Source organism: Podarcis raffonei, chromosome 1 (assembly GCF_027172205.1).
Source record: "Podarcis raffonei isolate rPodRaf1 chromosome 1, rPodRaf1.pri, whole genome shotgun sequence".
NCBI classification, from domain to species: domain Eukaryota; kingdom Metazoa; phylum Chordata; class Lepidosauria; order Squamata; family Lacertidae; genus Podarcis; species Podarcis raffonei.
In genome coordinates, this window is record NC_070602.1 from 42,425,705 (window position 1) to 42,440,708 (window position 15,004).

Consider the following 15,004-nt stretch of genomic DNA (forward strand, 5'->3'; position numbering starts at 1 on the left):
CAGCAACTGAAAAGGAGCACCAGAAAGATCAAGAAGAGTTGAGCAAAATTACAAGAAGCCAAGATGCCTGCAGATGTAGATGACTTTAATTTCTGTTATATTAAAGTGTATTAAAACTAATCGAATGTGAACCACTACCTTTTTCCTTTTTTCACTGTTGCGCCATATATTGAGCCCACATTCACCCAGGGCAAGGGCTCTCCCCCATCTCCTGGGAAAATAAACACTTTCTGTTGGAATTCCTGGAAAATACTGCAAAAAGTGTATATGCTTTCAGCAGAAATGGAAATTTATAGTAGTGTTTGTTTATAGCAAGAGAAATGTAGTTAATTATTCCAAAATAATTAACAAGGAATACAAAAGTGAAATCATGTACACGCAGTAGGCTAGTGTCATGGTACTCTTGGATTACTTGTTGATTCATTTTTTAGGGAATTGTAGCTTGAGAAGCAAAATGGATTATGTATGCATTCATGTGGCCTTTTATCAGTCATTGTAGCTTAATGTGGTTAGAATTTGGGGTGGTAGAGTGCATGCGTGTGATCTAAGGTGGATAATGTGCGGACCTGGAATTAAATTCCAGCTGCTCAAAAGGTCGCAACCTGCAAACAGCCTGAGGGTAGGTAGCCCACAGCCTTCAAGAGATTATTCTGCAGTAAATGATCAGCTTAAATGCCCCCAAACTAAGTCTTTTGCAGCACAGAGCAAAGAACCTTTGATTCTCTATGAGCAAAACTGGAAAATGAGAATGAACGAACATTAGAAGGCAGTTAGAAGGCAAAATTGAAAAGCCTGTTGTATTAACCTGACATTTTCACATTAGGCTCCCTGAAAGAGGAACACACACACAATGAACATTACCAAGGTGCATGCAATGTTTTGCTCATTTATTCTGCAGCCTTGATATTGTGCTGAGGACTTGGTTCAATATTCAGTGCTATGTAATCATTTTAAATGGTAATGCAATCAAGCTTGCATTTGTCTATGGTGTGCACAGCTATGGTCCACAGGTGCCCTGTTGTTGCAGAGATGAGGCGCAAGGACAGTCTAGTACCCAACAGTGGAAGTGAGACTGCTAAGGCCACCCCTTTCCTTCCCTTATGCCAGCAAGGAGATGGGGGATTTGGGGGGGCGGCGATTCTTCTTTAGCTGTACAAATGTTCCTCCAAGCTTTAGAGACTGGTCGAGATGAAAGTCCAACAAGTAAGGGAAAGTTGAGGGAAAGCAGGATTGCTAGCCTAGGAACTTCTGGGCAAAGTAGATGGGTAGAAAGCAGAGGGGCTCGGGTCGATGTGGGCGGCTTCTGGTGGACGGTGACTGACAAGTAGAGCCGGTGACCTGAATATGGAAGATCTCCCGAGGGGACTGGATGCAACAAAGGAAGAGGCGCTCGAATGGAAGAGGAGGAGGAGGGTGCTGTTGGTGGCCGACCAAGGTGACGGCTAGTCCGTTGTGTGACAGGGCGAGAAAGAGCGACGGGAAGAGGAGGGGGAGAATTTGGGGGGCGGGGGACGGACGGAGCCGGGCTAAATAAACTTCATCGAGGCGTTTCTCTTCCCCGCGAGGAAAGCCGCGTGGGGAAGCACGAGGGGCGGCCGAGGCGAGGAGGGAAGGCGCCCCCGCCCCGCTCACGTCCAGGGGAGGATGGGAAAAGCAGATGGGGACTTGGGCAGGCGGGAAAAGAGCGATGGGGCGGACTAGAGGCGCGACGGGGCTGCCGAGAAGACAGGTTGGGCGGCGGGGGGGCGGGGCGCGCGCGGAGGATGCTGCCGCTCGCGTGGGGACGCCCCTCCCCCGGCTGGGCGGCCGTGGCCATGCCGTGTCCGCTGGGAGCCGCCCGCCTCGCCTGCCTGCCTTGCCTTGCAAGCTGCGCTGGGACTTGGCTGGGGCGGGTGGTTGGTGCGGAGATTGGCTAGCGGGGGCGGGCCAGGTGCCTGGCGATTGGCGGGCGCGTCGGAGCGGACGGCGCTGGGGAGGGCGCCGATTGGCTGCCGACGAGGAAGCAGGAAGGGAGGACGGAGCCTGAGCGGAGCAAGGGGCTCGCTGCTGCCGCTGCTGCTTTCGGGGAGTTAGAGCACATCGGCGGCGGGCGCGGAGGCGGCGGCAGCAGCAGCAGCAGCGGGCGCGGAGCAGCGGCGGCAGGACGGCAGCCGAGCCTTCCTCGGCCGAGGGAGCGGCGGGAGCGGGAGCCGCGGCGGGAGCAGGAGAAGCAGCAGCAGCCGCCGCCCCCTCCTCCGGCCTTGAGCGCGCGGGCCCCAGAAGGGGGCGCGCCTCCAGTCCCCATCCCGCAGCCGGGCGGCTACGCGGCGGCGGCGGCGAAGGAGGAGGAGGAGGAGGCGGCGCTGACGCAGCAGCGTGGAGCCCGGGACTCGGGCGCCCTGGGGCGTTCCAGCCGCCGGATTCCAGCCCGGCCGGGGCCTCCGCCTGCCCTGGGTGGGCCCGCTTGAGCCGAACAGCGCCGGCAACGACGACGACGGAGGAGCAGCAGCCCGCCAGCGCCCCGGTGAGTGCGAGCGAGCGAGTTCGGCGTCAGCCCGTCAATCTGCACCGGCCGGCCGGCAGCGCGATGGGGCTCCGCCCGCCGACGCCGCCAGCCTCGCGAGCCCCACAAGCTGGCGGCGGCGGCGGCGGTGCTTGGAAAGGCGCAGCGTCGAGGAACTTGCCGGGCGCGGGCGGGTGATGGGAACAGGTGCCGCCGGGGAAGCGGGGGGCGGAGGGGGGCGCGGCTCTTGCGGGACGAGTCGGCGCGCAGGCTTCAGCCCGGGGGCCACCGGGAACTTTCTGCTGGGATCCGGCTGGTGCCGGCATGGGGGCCCTGGAGGGGAGGGAGAGAGGACGATCGGTGGCGGTCTTCAGGCAGCGTGTCCCTCCGGGCGCCTCAGCCCGCTTCCCTGATCTTCCTCGTGTCACGGTGGGTGGGTGGTTTGCTGGCTGCGGTTCCAGTAGCAGCCGCCGCCGCCGCTCCCCTGCAACCTCCTCCTCTCCCTTTCCAGTGTGTGTGTCGCCGGGGGCCTGCCTTGCCGCTGGGGGTGGGCGGCGATCCCCCTTCCCCGAAGGGCGCCGTGGCCCACGGGCTGGTCCTCTGCCCGAGCTGAAGGACACTCGGGGCTGCTCCCGTCTCTCCCCGCCCATCACCCGGCCGCCGGAGAGCAGGGAGGAAATGGCCCCCGGTGGCAGGTGGGCTGAGCTCTGGCAACGACTCCCCGGTGGCCCACTTGGATCATGCGAGCGAGGGTCAGGCTGCCGCTTCGCTTCCTGGGATTAGCTTTAAGGTCTAAAGTTATGTAATAAAGCCATTTAACTTTTACATCGACGATCGAGAAAACAACACCCCCTTTCCCCCTCCCGATTCATCTGGGGGAAAGGCAGGAACTGAACCCATGGGAGACCACGTGAAGGGCCTCCTTGGCGCTCGCGCTCTCTCTCTCTCTCTCCTTCCCCCCTTCCTAATTTTGTCCCCTGCCTCTTGGAAAACGACATTGTCACCCAGTCTTGTTTCCTAGTTGGGAGAGGGCTGCTGTGTCTATCCGAGGCACCTTTTGGGATAAGCCAGACACAGAGACAGATGTCCTGTTTAAAATGGGCTGTAAAAGACAAAGACGCATGCAACACTCTCTCTTTCTCGTGAGGGGTCTTTTGGAACAGGAACTTGGAACCGAGCGCCAGAACAGAAGCGATCAAACCTAAGAGGGTTTAAAAAAAGAAAGTGGTCGTGGGAAAGAGGCATCGGAAACTGAATCTTGATGGGTTTTCTCTAGAAAGAACAAGGCACTTAATAACTTGACACTGGCTCAAGAGACATGCCTCAGTGAGGCAAAGTAAAGTTACTGATTTGCTGTGATATTTGAAAGCTGCCATCAAAATAGTGGAAGACGTTTGAGAAGTGGTAGCAAAAACAAAGGGAGCCAAGCAAATGTATTACTTGTTCCTGAAGATAATTATTTTGTAACTGTTAATAGTTCAGGGAATATAAATATTTGTTTTGTGTGGTATTTCTCTGTTTATCACAACTTGGATGTGTAGTGTTTGCATAGGCCAAAATCAGATGTACATTTTTGAGTGCATTGGCTATCAAATTTGGAATCTTCTTCCCTTCCAGTAAGGAATACTGGAATGTACTTTATCACTATTCACAAGCTCATTCTTCTCCTGTTTTAAATGTCACCCCTTGCACTTAGGGAGAAGATGCTAACACCAGTTTTCACACCCTCCTCATGTCCTAAGAGTAGCAAGAGAGTGTACGTAAGAAGTCCCCTTCCCTTCCTTGTCTGACAGTTGCAACAGAGAGCGAACAAATGGGTACCCAGAATGAAATCCACATTAGTGTTTCTGACAGGTTATCCTCCCTCCCACCATAGCCTTCTGAATAGGCAGGAATGGGTGGAGAACTGAAATGGTGCAGTTGATGGAACATTTCTGTTTGCAGGTGATGTGCAAAATTGTGGGAAGGTTAAAATATGATTGGTTAGTCATCCACAATGTATATCTCCAGCCTGTTTAAAAACCTTTTACAGGCTCATTTTAGAACTTCATTTCTTTTAAAAACAGAAAAGAGGATTGAAGTAGTATTGCGAAAATTATCTTTAGGGGTTCTTGTGGTACTTCATGAGTGTTCTAAAAATGTTTGGTAACAGCATTAAATTAATCTTGGACTCAGATTGTAGCAACTCAGTGTTGCTTGTTGGACAACTGTTTTGTGAAAAGTGTGTATGTCACTCCCTATGCATAACTACAGTGTGGAACATCAGGCATTCTGTTTCATTATGTAGACCACATGTTCACACATCTGACTTGCGCTTCTAAAATCTGGAAGCTGTGTTTACGTAGAAGAATAATGTTAGGATTAGGAAAGTACCTTTCTGTTTTTATTTCCAAGTTAGGGTTTCTTGTCATATGTGTAGAGGAATAAAGTTAAGAGTCAGATGACACTGATTTCCATTTGTTTCTATCTGTATGGAAAATAAAACCGGTTGCTTGTGTTGCTTTCTGTAGTAAAATGTGAAAGCAACTTCAGGCGATCAGCTCTTGCTCCTTTCCGGATGCTTCTGACTTTATGAGATTAGCCAGTTCTAGATGGATCATTATGTTTTATTTATTTAGATATGTAGCCTGACTAATCCTTAAGGCATGTAACATTTCCTTATTGCATCGACTTTTGTTAATTTCCATTTTGTAAGAAATTGATCCAAGGCAGATGCCTGAGATCACCTGGTGAATCTATGGATAAACCGTGGCTTTGAGTTTTGGTTTCACTGGCTGCCCTTCTTTCCAAATTATCCCTGTGTAAAGCTCTTGCCTACAGGGCATTTGCAAGCTGCTAGATGTGTTCTGTAGATTGGATTGAGATCCAGAGTTCTGGTTTCAAGTAGGTGGCGCAATGCTAAATTTTCCTTGTGACATTCCAAAGGGACTTTTACAGAGTGCTTGAGGAATTCATGCATTTGAAAGAATCTCTGGCATCATAATAAATCAGAATATTTGCTGGTGCAAGAATCTTGTATCGTGTTTGTAAGCTGATCTAGTGCATGCTTCTCTTCAAGGATATATGCTGACTTTTTCATTTGCTTACTGTGTTTTTTAAGTTGTATTGTTTGATTTTTACCCATCCAATATTTGATTACAGTTAGAATAGGAAGCCCCTTGCCACACAGGGGCGGGAAGTACCTGGTCTAAAGGAATTTTCTAGTGCTGACAGCTCAACACTTTTTTAGTATTAGAAAAGCAGTAGCTTCTCTGTTGGACATCGAGGGGGCTTTGTCCATGCTTGCTTAAAGTCAGATGAACCAGACAAAAGTGAAAGGTGAGAATAGGCACCAGCATGTAGCAGTGAAGATGGGCCAGAACAGGATTACCTGTTAAGCATCCAAATGAAGAACGAGGAGAACATTGTGAATATTGAATATAATTTCAGTATAAAGCAGGCAGGAAAAGCTGTACAAGCTGCACCATCGTACATATACACTGAATAAGTGTGAAATACGTTAAAAAGGATAGGAGGATTTGCAGCGTCTTTGGCCATTTGCGAACTTTGGGAAAGAGTAAGCCCAACATTTAATTATTGAAATCTTCTTCTTTCTTAACGTGTACGCTAGTAGTGTCGTGCTGTGTTGCACTTCTGGAGAAGTTAGATGTGGCCTCTCCTATGTTCCCAGCTCAAAGCAGGTGAACAGAAATCTGGAGTCCTTGTTAGAGATGGGTTTCTCGTCTTAGTCAAGTGTGTAAATCAGTCATAGAAAACAAGGTTTGAAGGGATCCTTGCAGGTAGTCTCTTGTATGTACCGGGCCCCAGACTGGAATTCTTGCCTGCATTAATAATCATCTCAAAATAGAAGGGAAGTGGATATTATTTATTAAAATACTTTTATTCTTCACTCTACTTTCCATTAATGAGTATTTAAAGGTGCTAACAACGTTCTGCTATTTTTAATCAAAACTACTGGCTCTGAAGAAATAGCCCAGCGTAAAATCATCATCATGAAAGAGAAGAGCACAGAGTCATGGACCAGAGCCTTGCTGAGCAGTATCATTTTTCATGAAATGCCAAAGCAGAATCAAAGTGGGGGCTGGACGTTCAAGCGTTTAGATACTTCCGAAGTCTGGAAGCCAAAACAGTAGCCTTGCACTGTTTACCTATCAATGCATTTTAGTCAGTGGATTGTGGAGCAGGGCTTGAAGACTTAGTACAGTCATAGCTTGGATCCTGAACGCCCTGGAACTCAGACGTTTTGGCTCCCGGATGCTGCAAACCCGGAAGTGGTTGTTCTGGTTTGCGAACGTTCTTTTGGAACCCGAATGTTTGACAGGGCTTCCGCGGCTTCTGATTGGCTGCAGGAGCTTCCTGCAGCCAATAAGAAGCTGTGATTTGGTTTTTGAAAGTTTGGAAGTTGAACGGCCTTCCGGAATGGATTCCGTTTGACTTCCAAGGTACGACTGTATTTATAACGTGCATTTTCAATGCCTATTCAAATAATTTTGAATGCATATTTCTGCAATCTTTTATAACTTCCTGTCCTGCGAGGTAGGTCAATACAGTGGTACCTTGGGTTAAGAACTTAATTCGTTCTGGAGGTCCGTTCTTAACCTGAAACTGTTCTTAACCTGAAGCACCACTTTAGCTAATGGGGCCTCCCGCTGCTGCCGCACCGCCAGAGCACGATTTCTGTTCTCATCCTGAAGCAAAGTTCTTAACCCGAGGTGCTATTTCTGGGTTAGCGGAGTCTGTAACCTGAAGTGTTTGTAACCCGAGGTTCCACTGTATTGTTATGACCTTATTGCAGGTGGGGTGGACCAAGGACTTTGCTGTGAGGACCAAGGACTTTCGAGTCCACACTCCTCAGCTGTGATGCTGCATCAAGCGAGCTGCAGTTGATATGCTGCAAACGGGTTAAATGCCGTTTTGAGAGACTTTGTTAAAAATACAGAATTTTCTAGCAAATTGATTCAAGCAAAGGATTCATTTTCATTCTTTTAAGAGAAGAATCACTGCAAGGTCCAGAATGGTGGGCATTCCCTCTGTAAGCAAGACCTGTCAGTTTCATTCTGGATGCTTCCTCTTTGTGACCTTTGCCCCAGTAAGGCACCTGTCATTGATCTTTCAAAGCAAAGAGAAAACCGGAGCACCTTTAGGACCAGAAATCCTCTGATCTCTGAGTGGATTTGCTTAAGCATTAGATAGAACCCCGAGCCCAACATTCCTGTTGAAAACCTGCCTTAATCTCTATGAACACAGTCTGCAACATTCTTTATTACAGCACTTTTAAAGAGGCCCTTTGTTGAGGCAAAGCTTCATATAGGTGACAGTGAGAGAACCTAAGACACTCTTTAGATTTGGGTCCTCCTCCTAATGTTTGTGGGATTAGTGACCCTTTAAAGTGGGGCGCAGTGTGACATTTCATAGACAGCTTTGCATTTTTCCACCATTCTCCCATTTGTTTCCCTTATAAGAAACACTCCTAATGATACCCCGTCATTCACGTAGCAGTACCGAATCTGCTGTCACAATATTTACAGCTCCTCCTTGAACCAATCCTTGAAGGTTTCTGTGCCATTTTCTGAAGGCTTCTGTTCTCCTCCTTTAACAAAACAAACAATCAAATGGAATGTTGACTTCTTTATAGCCCATCACAGCTTTTTATAGAACAGTAACTCTTTGATACTGTCCTTTTGAATAAAAAATATCTTACGGGGACAGAGACATTAAGTTGCCGTATTTTTCGCTCCATAAGACGCACCTGACCATAAGACGAACCTAGTTTTTAGAGGAGGAAAACGGGGGGGGGGTATTCTGAATGAAACAGTGGATGTATGATTTCTGTGGTTCATACTGTGGTCAGAGACATGTGATTTGACGGTGAGTTTGGGGTAGCCCAATGCAAAAATCCTGAGAATCCATGTGGATCTGTGCTTTGTAACCACGGTTTTTGCGCCATTGTGGCCCCAAGAAACAGTGGGTGTGGGTGTGTTTTTGGTGCAGGCTGTAGTCATGGACATGCTATGTGATCTGATGGTGAATTTGGGGTGACCCAATGCAAAAATCCTGAGGATCCATGGGCTTTAATCTCCCCCCTCCTAGGCAGCCTCCTTTATCTCTAGCTCCCTTATCTCCCTCCCCGATCGCTTGGTGATTAGCGGCTTTGTTTCAACACCCACTTCCCTCTTTCAAAAAAAAAAAAAAGCATGATCTGCTCCAGGCACCACACATGTACTCCATAAGACGCACAGACATTTCCCCTTACTTTTTAGGAAGAAAAAAGTGCATCTTATGGAGTAAAAAACACGGTATATCCATAGTTGTGTAGCAGAAGGCTGTTTATACTGTGGGTCTTTCCTACCCCTTCCTCTCCACTGCAACTTCCCACAGGCAACTGATCAGCTTCTGTGAAAACAAGATGCTGGACTAGATGGGCCATTGGCCTGTTCTTGTGTTCTCTGTGTCAAACTATAGACTGTAAGTCTTTTAACCAGGGCCTGTTGTCCTGCCATGTGCTCCAGTAACTACTATTCAGTGGCTGTTGCTGCTGAGTAACTCTTTGAACCTGGTAGGCACCTCTGGCCTCCTTTTCCTCCTGCATTTGCCTTGTGCCTCCCTGATTTCAGGCTATGGTTGTTAAAAAGTTGGTCCGTTAATATGTGTTGAGGATGTGAGATGAATACATGGAGGAGTCAGTCCTTGGGACAAGAGACTGTTTTCCTCAGCCTTGTGATCCTTTTTTAAAATAAAAAAAATTGCTGGTGCTTCTTGCACAGTATTTGAAACTTTTATTGAAATAGAAGGCTGGGAATACTTTTTATTCAGATACTGTTCAGACTTATTCCAGTACAGAAGCTCGACTCCCAGCAATCATTAGATGCAAAACAGCTGAAATAGTTGGTGATCCTTGGTAGTCAGACATGCAATTATACCTTATCAATTGGTACCACAAGTAACATAACTATTTTAATTAACATCTGTTAATTAAAAAAGAAAACTCACCACCAGCCTTGATCATCAAGTAGAGGATACTGAGATGACACATTTGGATTTTGCTTCTGTGCAATGCATATTTTCCTCTCCCTACTAACCTACATAAGTAGCTGTAAACACCCAGATGAAGGAATAATGCAAAGAGGCTATTGTGGGAACAACTTCTAGTTTTTAGTAATCAATTGAACTAATTGGAAATCGCCATTATAGTCCTGTGCATAATTGTAATTTAATTGTATTGAACAAAATAGAGAAAGTAAGGAGCACTGCACAGTGAATGTGTGCTACGTAACAAAAGTTTGGATTGGTCGAGGTAATGAAACCGTGGGTTGTGTGTGTGCACTAACAAAATTATGAGTGAGTCCCTGTGCTGAGCTAATTCCTTGCGATACAATAGGTTGCTCACTCTTGATTTCCCAAATAAATTACGGTAACTTGTGACGTTTCTGCATATACCTGTATTAGCTGCCTTAAACAACAGCAGCAACAACAACACATTTTTTTTATTGATGACGCTCTTGTGTTCTGCTAGGACATTCGGCTGATTCATTCGCTAGAGTAGCAACAGAACAAGGGCAAAGCAGTGAGAGATTGTATAGGCAACTTTGAAAAGTCAGCAAGAAATGCATACAGAAGCAAAATTGCCATGGGATCAGGATACGAACCTAATGCAGATTTCAGAAGATTGCTGTATAGAGTTAATTATGTTGATAGCCTTGAAAAAAGGGGCATTTTTTGGGCAGGAGATTTTAAATCCAATTCCAGACAGTTCCAGCCTGAGAGGATTTCAAGTGCAGTATTTTTTTTAACTGTTAAGAGGAGCAAAATACAATAGGTCTGTGGAGTTGATGAAAGTTATACTTCTTTAATTTAGTGGTGCTTAATTCTTTCACTGGAATTATTCCTTCACCTTCAGTTTTGCACAGACTAATGCATTATATCATTGGGGCAAAGTTTTATGTTATCCATGAGCCAGTTGTGTTTCAGTGGGTAATGGGAACCCTTTTTCTAATTGGAAAAGAAAAAAGAAAAAAAAGGAAAGGGGAGGATTTTTATCTAAAGGGCCAAAATTGATTAATATGGCACGTGAAGGAAAAAGAAACCACAACACCAATGAATGAGTTTAGTTTTCGTCCTGGATTAACAGCCAAGTCGGAATTTATGACTTTTCATATCACATAGCTGTAAAAGCAAGACATAATTTCTTTCAAATTCCTTAGAAACCTTCAATAAAATATTTGGGGATTAAAGTCACTTCTAACTCTAGGATTTAATTTCAAACAAACACAGTCCTTTAGTTGATAAGATTTAAAGAGATCAGGATCAGTAGAATCAATATGGAATATCATGGATAACAGTAAATGGCTAAACTTATTTCTCTTTTGTTCTGAAGTATATACTTTATCAAGAACATTTTAAAATAATATCCACCTTCATCTTAGTGGATCAGTCAGTATCAGTCCAAAATGGATATCTGGTTATAAAGGAGGAACATAATGTAAAAATGTATTCTCACACCTTTGTATTGTTATCGTTTATTTTAACTTGGAGTAAACAAGAGTGGCGTATCCTTGTGTTCTAAGGTATTCTTATCCTGTCACAATCCCTCATATATCTTTTAATGTAGCAGGTAACATTATTATTGTTTAGAACACAGGGTCCATTTTCTTACTGCTGTTAATCCATTAATCTCAATAGGTTTTTTAATTGGTTGGGAAAACTAGCCAGTTTCTAGATATGACAGTCTATTGAACTTTCAAGAATGTGATTGTGTTTAATTCTACTTAGTATCTTAGCAGAGGTGAATTTTTAAAAAATGCGGAATGCACATGCGTGTACACTTTTCCAGCTAACTGCTTATCTTCCACAGGTGATGAATATAAGTACTTTTGGCTAGTTTGCTAAATGATTTTACTTGGATATGTTAGATGTCTGAGTATTAGCAAAAAGGATGCTAAAGTGGTTCCAACATAATGGCAGTGAAAATAGAGATAGCAAGACAGAAAGTGCACCTGCTTTGGAAGTCTCTAGTGAGTTTGTGGGAAATAATTAAAATAGTTAAGGTTGACAGTGAAATGTAGGGAAGGAAGACAAATAATTCCTTTTCTGATGGCAAAAATATACTAATGGGATGTAGCACATGGATTCAGTTATATTTTTTAATATTTTGGAACTATGACTGTGAATAATATTTCATAATGTGTATAAAATGTGCAAAATTGGTTTTTTTAAAAATACCTAAGGTGCTGTGGGTTAAACCACAGAGCCTAGGACTTGCCGATCAGAAGGTCGGCGGTTCGAATCCCTGCCACGGGGTGAGCTCCCGTTGTTCGGTCCCTGCTCCTGCTAACCTAGCAGTTCAAAAGCACGTCAAAGTGCAAGTAGATAAATAGGTACCGCTGCAGCGGGAAGGTAAACGGCGTTTCTGTGCGCTGCTCTGGTTCGCCAGAAGCGGCTTAGTCATGCTGACCACATGACCCGACCCGGAAGCTGTACGCCGGTTCCCTCGGCCAATAAAGCGAGATGAGCGCCGCAACCCCAGAGTCGGTCACGACTGGACCTGATGGTCAGGGGTCCCTTTACCTTTACCTTTAATATTCCTAAGTTTGCTATATATACCATTTTAAATCCCCAAAGGATTCCTGAAAGGTAAATAAAGCAAACTTTACATGATTGCTAGCAGTACAGACACTAAGATGTACTTATGCTGTATGCATCTTCACTCTAGCTTAGTTAAAAGTATTTTTCATGCAAAAAATGCATGCAGATATGAACGTTTGGGGTAAAGGTTGAAGCTCCATTGAAACAAGAATTGTCTATGTGAAGCTGGGTGGGTAAGCCAAAATCCTGGATTCCCTACTGAATTGTTTGGGGAGACTTCGGCAACCATAAAGAGACATAAATGTTGCTAAATAGTGGCAGGAATGTGCAAGAAACGGTTTGATATAGCATTGATGGGTTGAAGAAACTGCTTAACACCTGGACTCGTTGGTATAAAGCAAGCAGTTAGGGAGGGAGGCTTTTAAGCTCTAAGAAAACAAGAAGAGCAGGCATTGGAATCTGCAGCTGGGGGCATCCATGCAAAATGTGACGCTTCCAGCTTTCCTAGGGGAGATCGAGACAGTGTGTGTAATCTTTTCATGGGTCAGGGGTTCATTTATTATAACTCCCACCATGCGACAATTCTACAGTAGTTAGAGAAAACGTAAGTACATAAAAAACGGCTATTTTCATCACAGTGGTTAAAGTCGTTTAGTCTGCACTGCTAGTCAAGCAATATTCTCCATTGCTTTTCTGCATTTTTGTTCGGCGTCATCTGTCCTGGAAATGTTAACATCAGGTGAAGAACTTTCCTGTTCCCTCTATTAGGGCAGCACGCGAATGTACAGTAAACCTGGATGTTTCTGTACAGCCTGCTGCATCATCATCATTACAGCAAGTTAGAACAGGGCTGTCGTCATTATCATTGTTTGATATTTCTAAAACTGACCAAAGGCTAACTTTGGGGCTGTTTCCCCCAGAACAAGTCCCCCAAACAATGTCCAGGCCTATTTGTTAGTCAGTTTGGCATATTCATACAATACCCAAGCTCTCTCTGTGTGTATGTGATTTCTGAGTCCACATCCTGTACTTGGTGCATACGTTCACATATGTCAGTTGTGATCTGGACACTGATGATAATATAAGAATGGCCTGCTGGACCAGACCAGTGGCCCGTCTTAGTCCAGCATCCTTTTCTCACAGTGGCCAACCAGATGCCTGTGAGAAACCAGGGAGCAGAACACAAGCTCAAGGGCACTCTCTGATCTCCTGCGATTTCCAGCAACCGGTATTCAGAAACATTGCTAACTCCAACAGTGGAGGTAGTTTCTAGGCATCATGGCTAGTAGCCATTGATAGCCCTCTCCTCCGTGAATTTGTCTAATCCTCTTTTAAAGCCATAATTACCTCCTAGGGGAGCGAGCGTCATAGTTTGACTATGCACCGCATGAAAAAGCGCTTTCTTTTATCTGTCCTAAATCTTCCAACATTTAGCTTCATTGGATGTCAATGAATCTGTCATGGAAAGCATTTTATCAGAAAGTCTTAAAATACTACTAAATGCTACACTCTTCAGAAAATATGTTGTCTTTCATTTATCAAAGGTCTGGAGGTGTTTAAGCAGAGGTTGAATGAGCATTTGTCATGGATGCTTTAGCTGAGATTTCTGCCTTGGCAGGGGGTTGGACTAGATCAGCCTTTCTCAACCTGTGGGTCCCCAGATGTTGTTGGACTACAACTCCCATCACCCCTAGCTAGCAAGGCAAGAGCTCAGGGATGATGGGAGTTGTAGTCCAGCAACATCTGGGGACCCACAGGTTGAGAACTGCTGGACTAGATGATCCTTGTGCTCCTTCCAACTCTACAATTCTATGATTCTATTATTCTATGACCGGAAATATAGAATTGATTGACTTTCCTTATGACTATAATGTTTTGAAGTCACAAAGGCCTTTTGGTTATACCCCGTGCTTTTTTAAAGGGGGGTACTCAAGGGCACGCAGTTGTTTAAAAGTGTGACACTATAATAATTTAATGGTGAGCACCGACACCTATTTTTCTAGGGGGGGAGAAAAAGCACTGGTTATACCATCCTGTTTTCTTGTTTCTGTTTTAGCTATTGATTTGTGCTTTTATCTGGTGTTTTTAATCTTGTGAACTGTCCTGAACTGTCTTTTGATGAAGGGTGGTATATAAATCTTAATAAGAATAAGGTTAATTCTCATACTCTGTGTTTGTGTTGGACCAAGTGGGAGCTTGATTATGGTTACTGTTTTCGGTCTGTATTTTTCATATATATATTTAATAACATTTGTTATTAAAGTAACGACTAGAACAGTATGGACTGCAAAGGACCAAATGAAGTATGCAGCACAGAAAGCTGGTTCTCTCTACTTGCATGACAAAACCATCCTTGCAGCTCCTGCCTTCTGCCTCTTAAGAGCTTGTATTTTGGGACACCAGCACCACCCAGTCCTTCATGCTGGGTAATGCTGGCCAAGATGTGGTGTTTGCATTTGAAGGTGACCTCAAGTGATGGCCTAAGTAATTTTTGCAAAAATAGCATGATCCTTGGTAATAACTGTTTAGCATATGTAGCAAAGATTATTTGGGAAGAGAGGGTTTGGGTCTGAGAGACGTCTCTGGTAGCCAGAGGTGCAATTTTGTAATTTTATTTTCGCACTAATTTCCTGCACTATTGCAGCTCATAGCAAGCTTTCATGAAACATTTTCATGGTGGATCATTCAACATCAGACTTAAGAAGCTGAACAACGATTGGTACCAGAACAGCAAAGAACCAAGCACAAGGGATTTCTCTCTCACTTGTATACACCTTCATGTACTTCTGTACCCATGGGTAGTAATTCTTTTTGATGATTAGGCTGTAAATACTGGAATAAGCATCTGTAGAATGAGAGTGGCTTTTGGTCATGAAAAATTGCTGCTGTGTCAGTAGTGCCCAGCAATGTAAGCACAACCAGCAAAGACCTAATAACACC

At 45.0% G+C, this 15,004-nt stretch overlaps 2 protein-coding genes across 2 annotated transcripts in view; one reads left to right on the forward strand and one right to left on the reverse strand.

Annotated features, from left to right (window-relative positions):
* Positions 1-773: 773 nt before the first annotated feature.
* On the reverse strand, positions 774-2,505 carry LOC128402669 (proline-rich protein 36-like; the record flags this gene model as incomplete). Its single annotated transcript, XM_053366968.1, has 1 exon — positions 774-2,505. A coding segment is annotated over one exon (1,272 nt), but the record flags the coding sequence as incomplete, so codon positions are not given.
* The window catches only part of BAHD1 (bromo adjacent homology domain containing 1), a 63,630-nt gene continuing 51,031 nt past the window's right edge, over positions 2,406-15,004 (forward strand). Inside the window, exon 1 of the mRNA XM_053382466.1 lies at positions 2,406-2,503. The gene's annotated coding sequence lies outside the window, so the exon portion shown is untranslated. The remainder of the gene's footprint in view (positions 2,504-15,004) is intronic.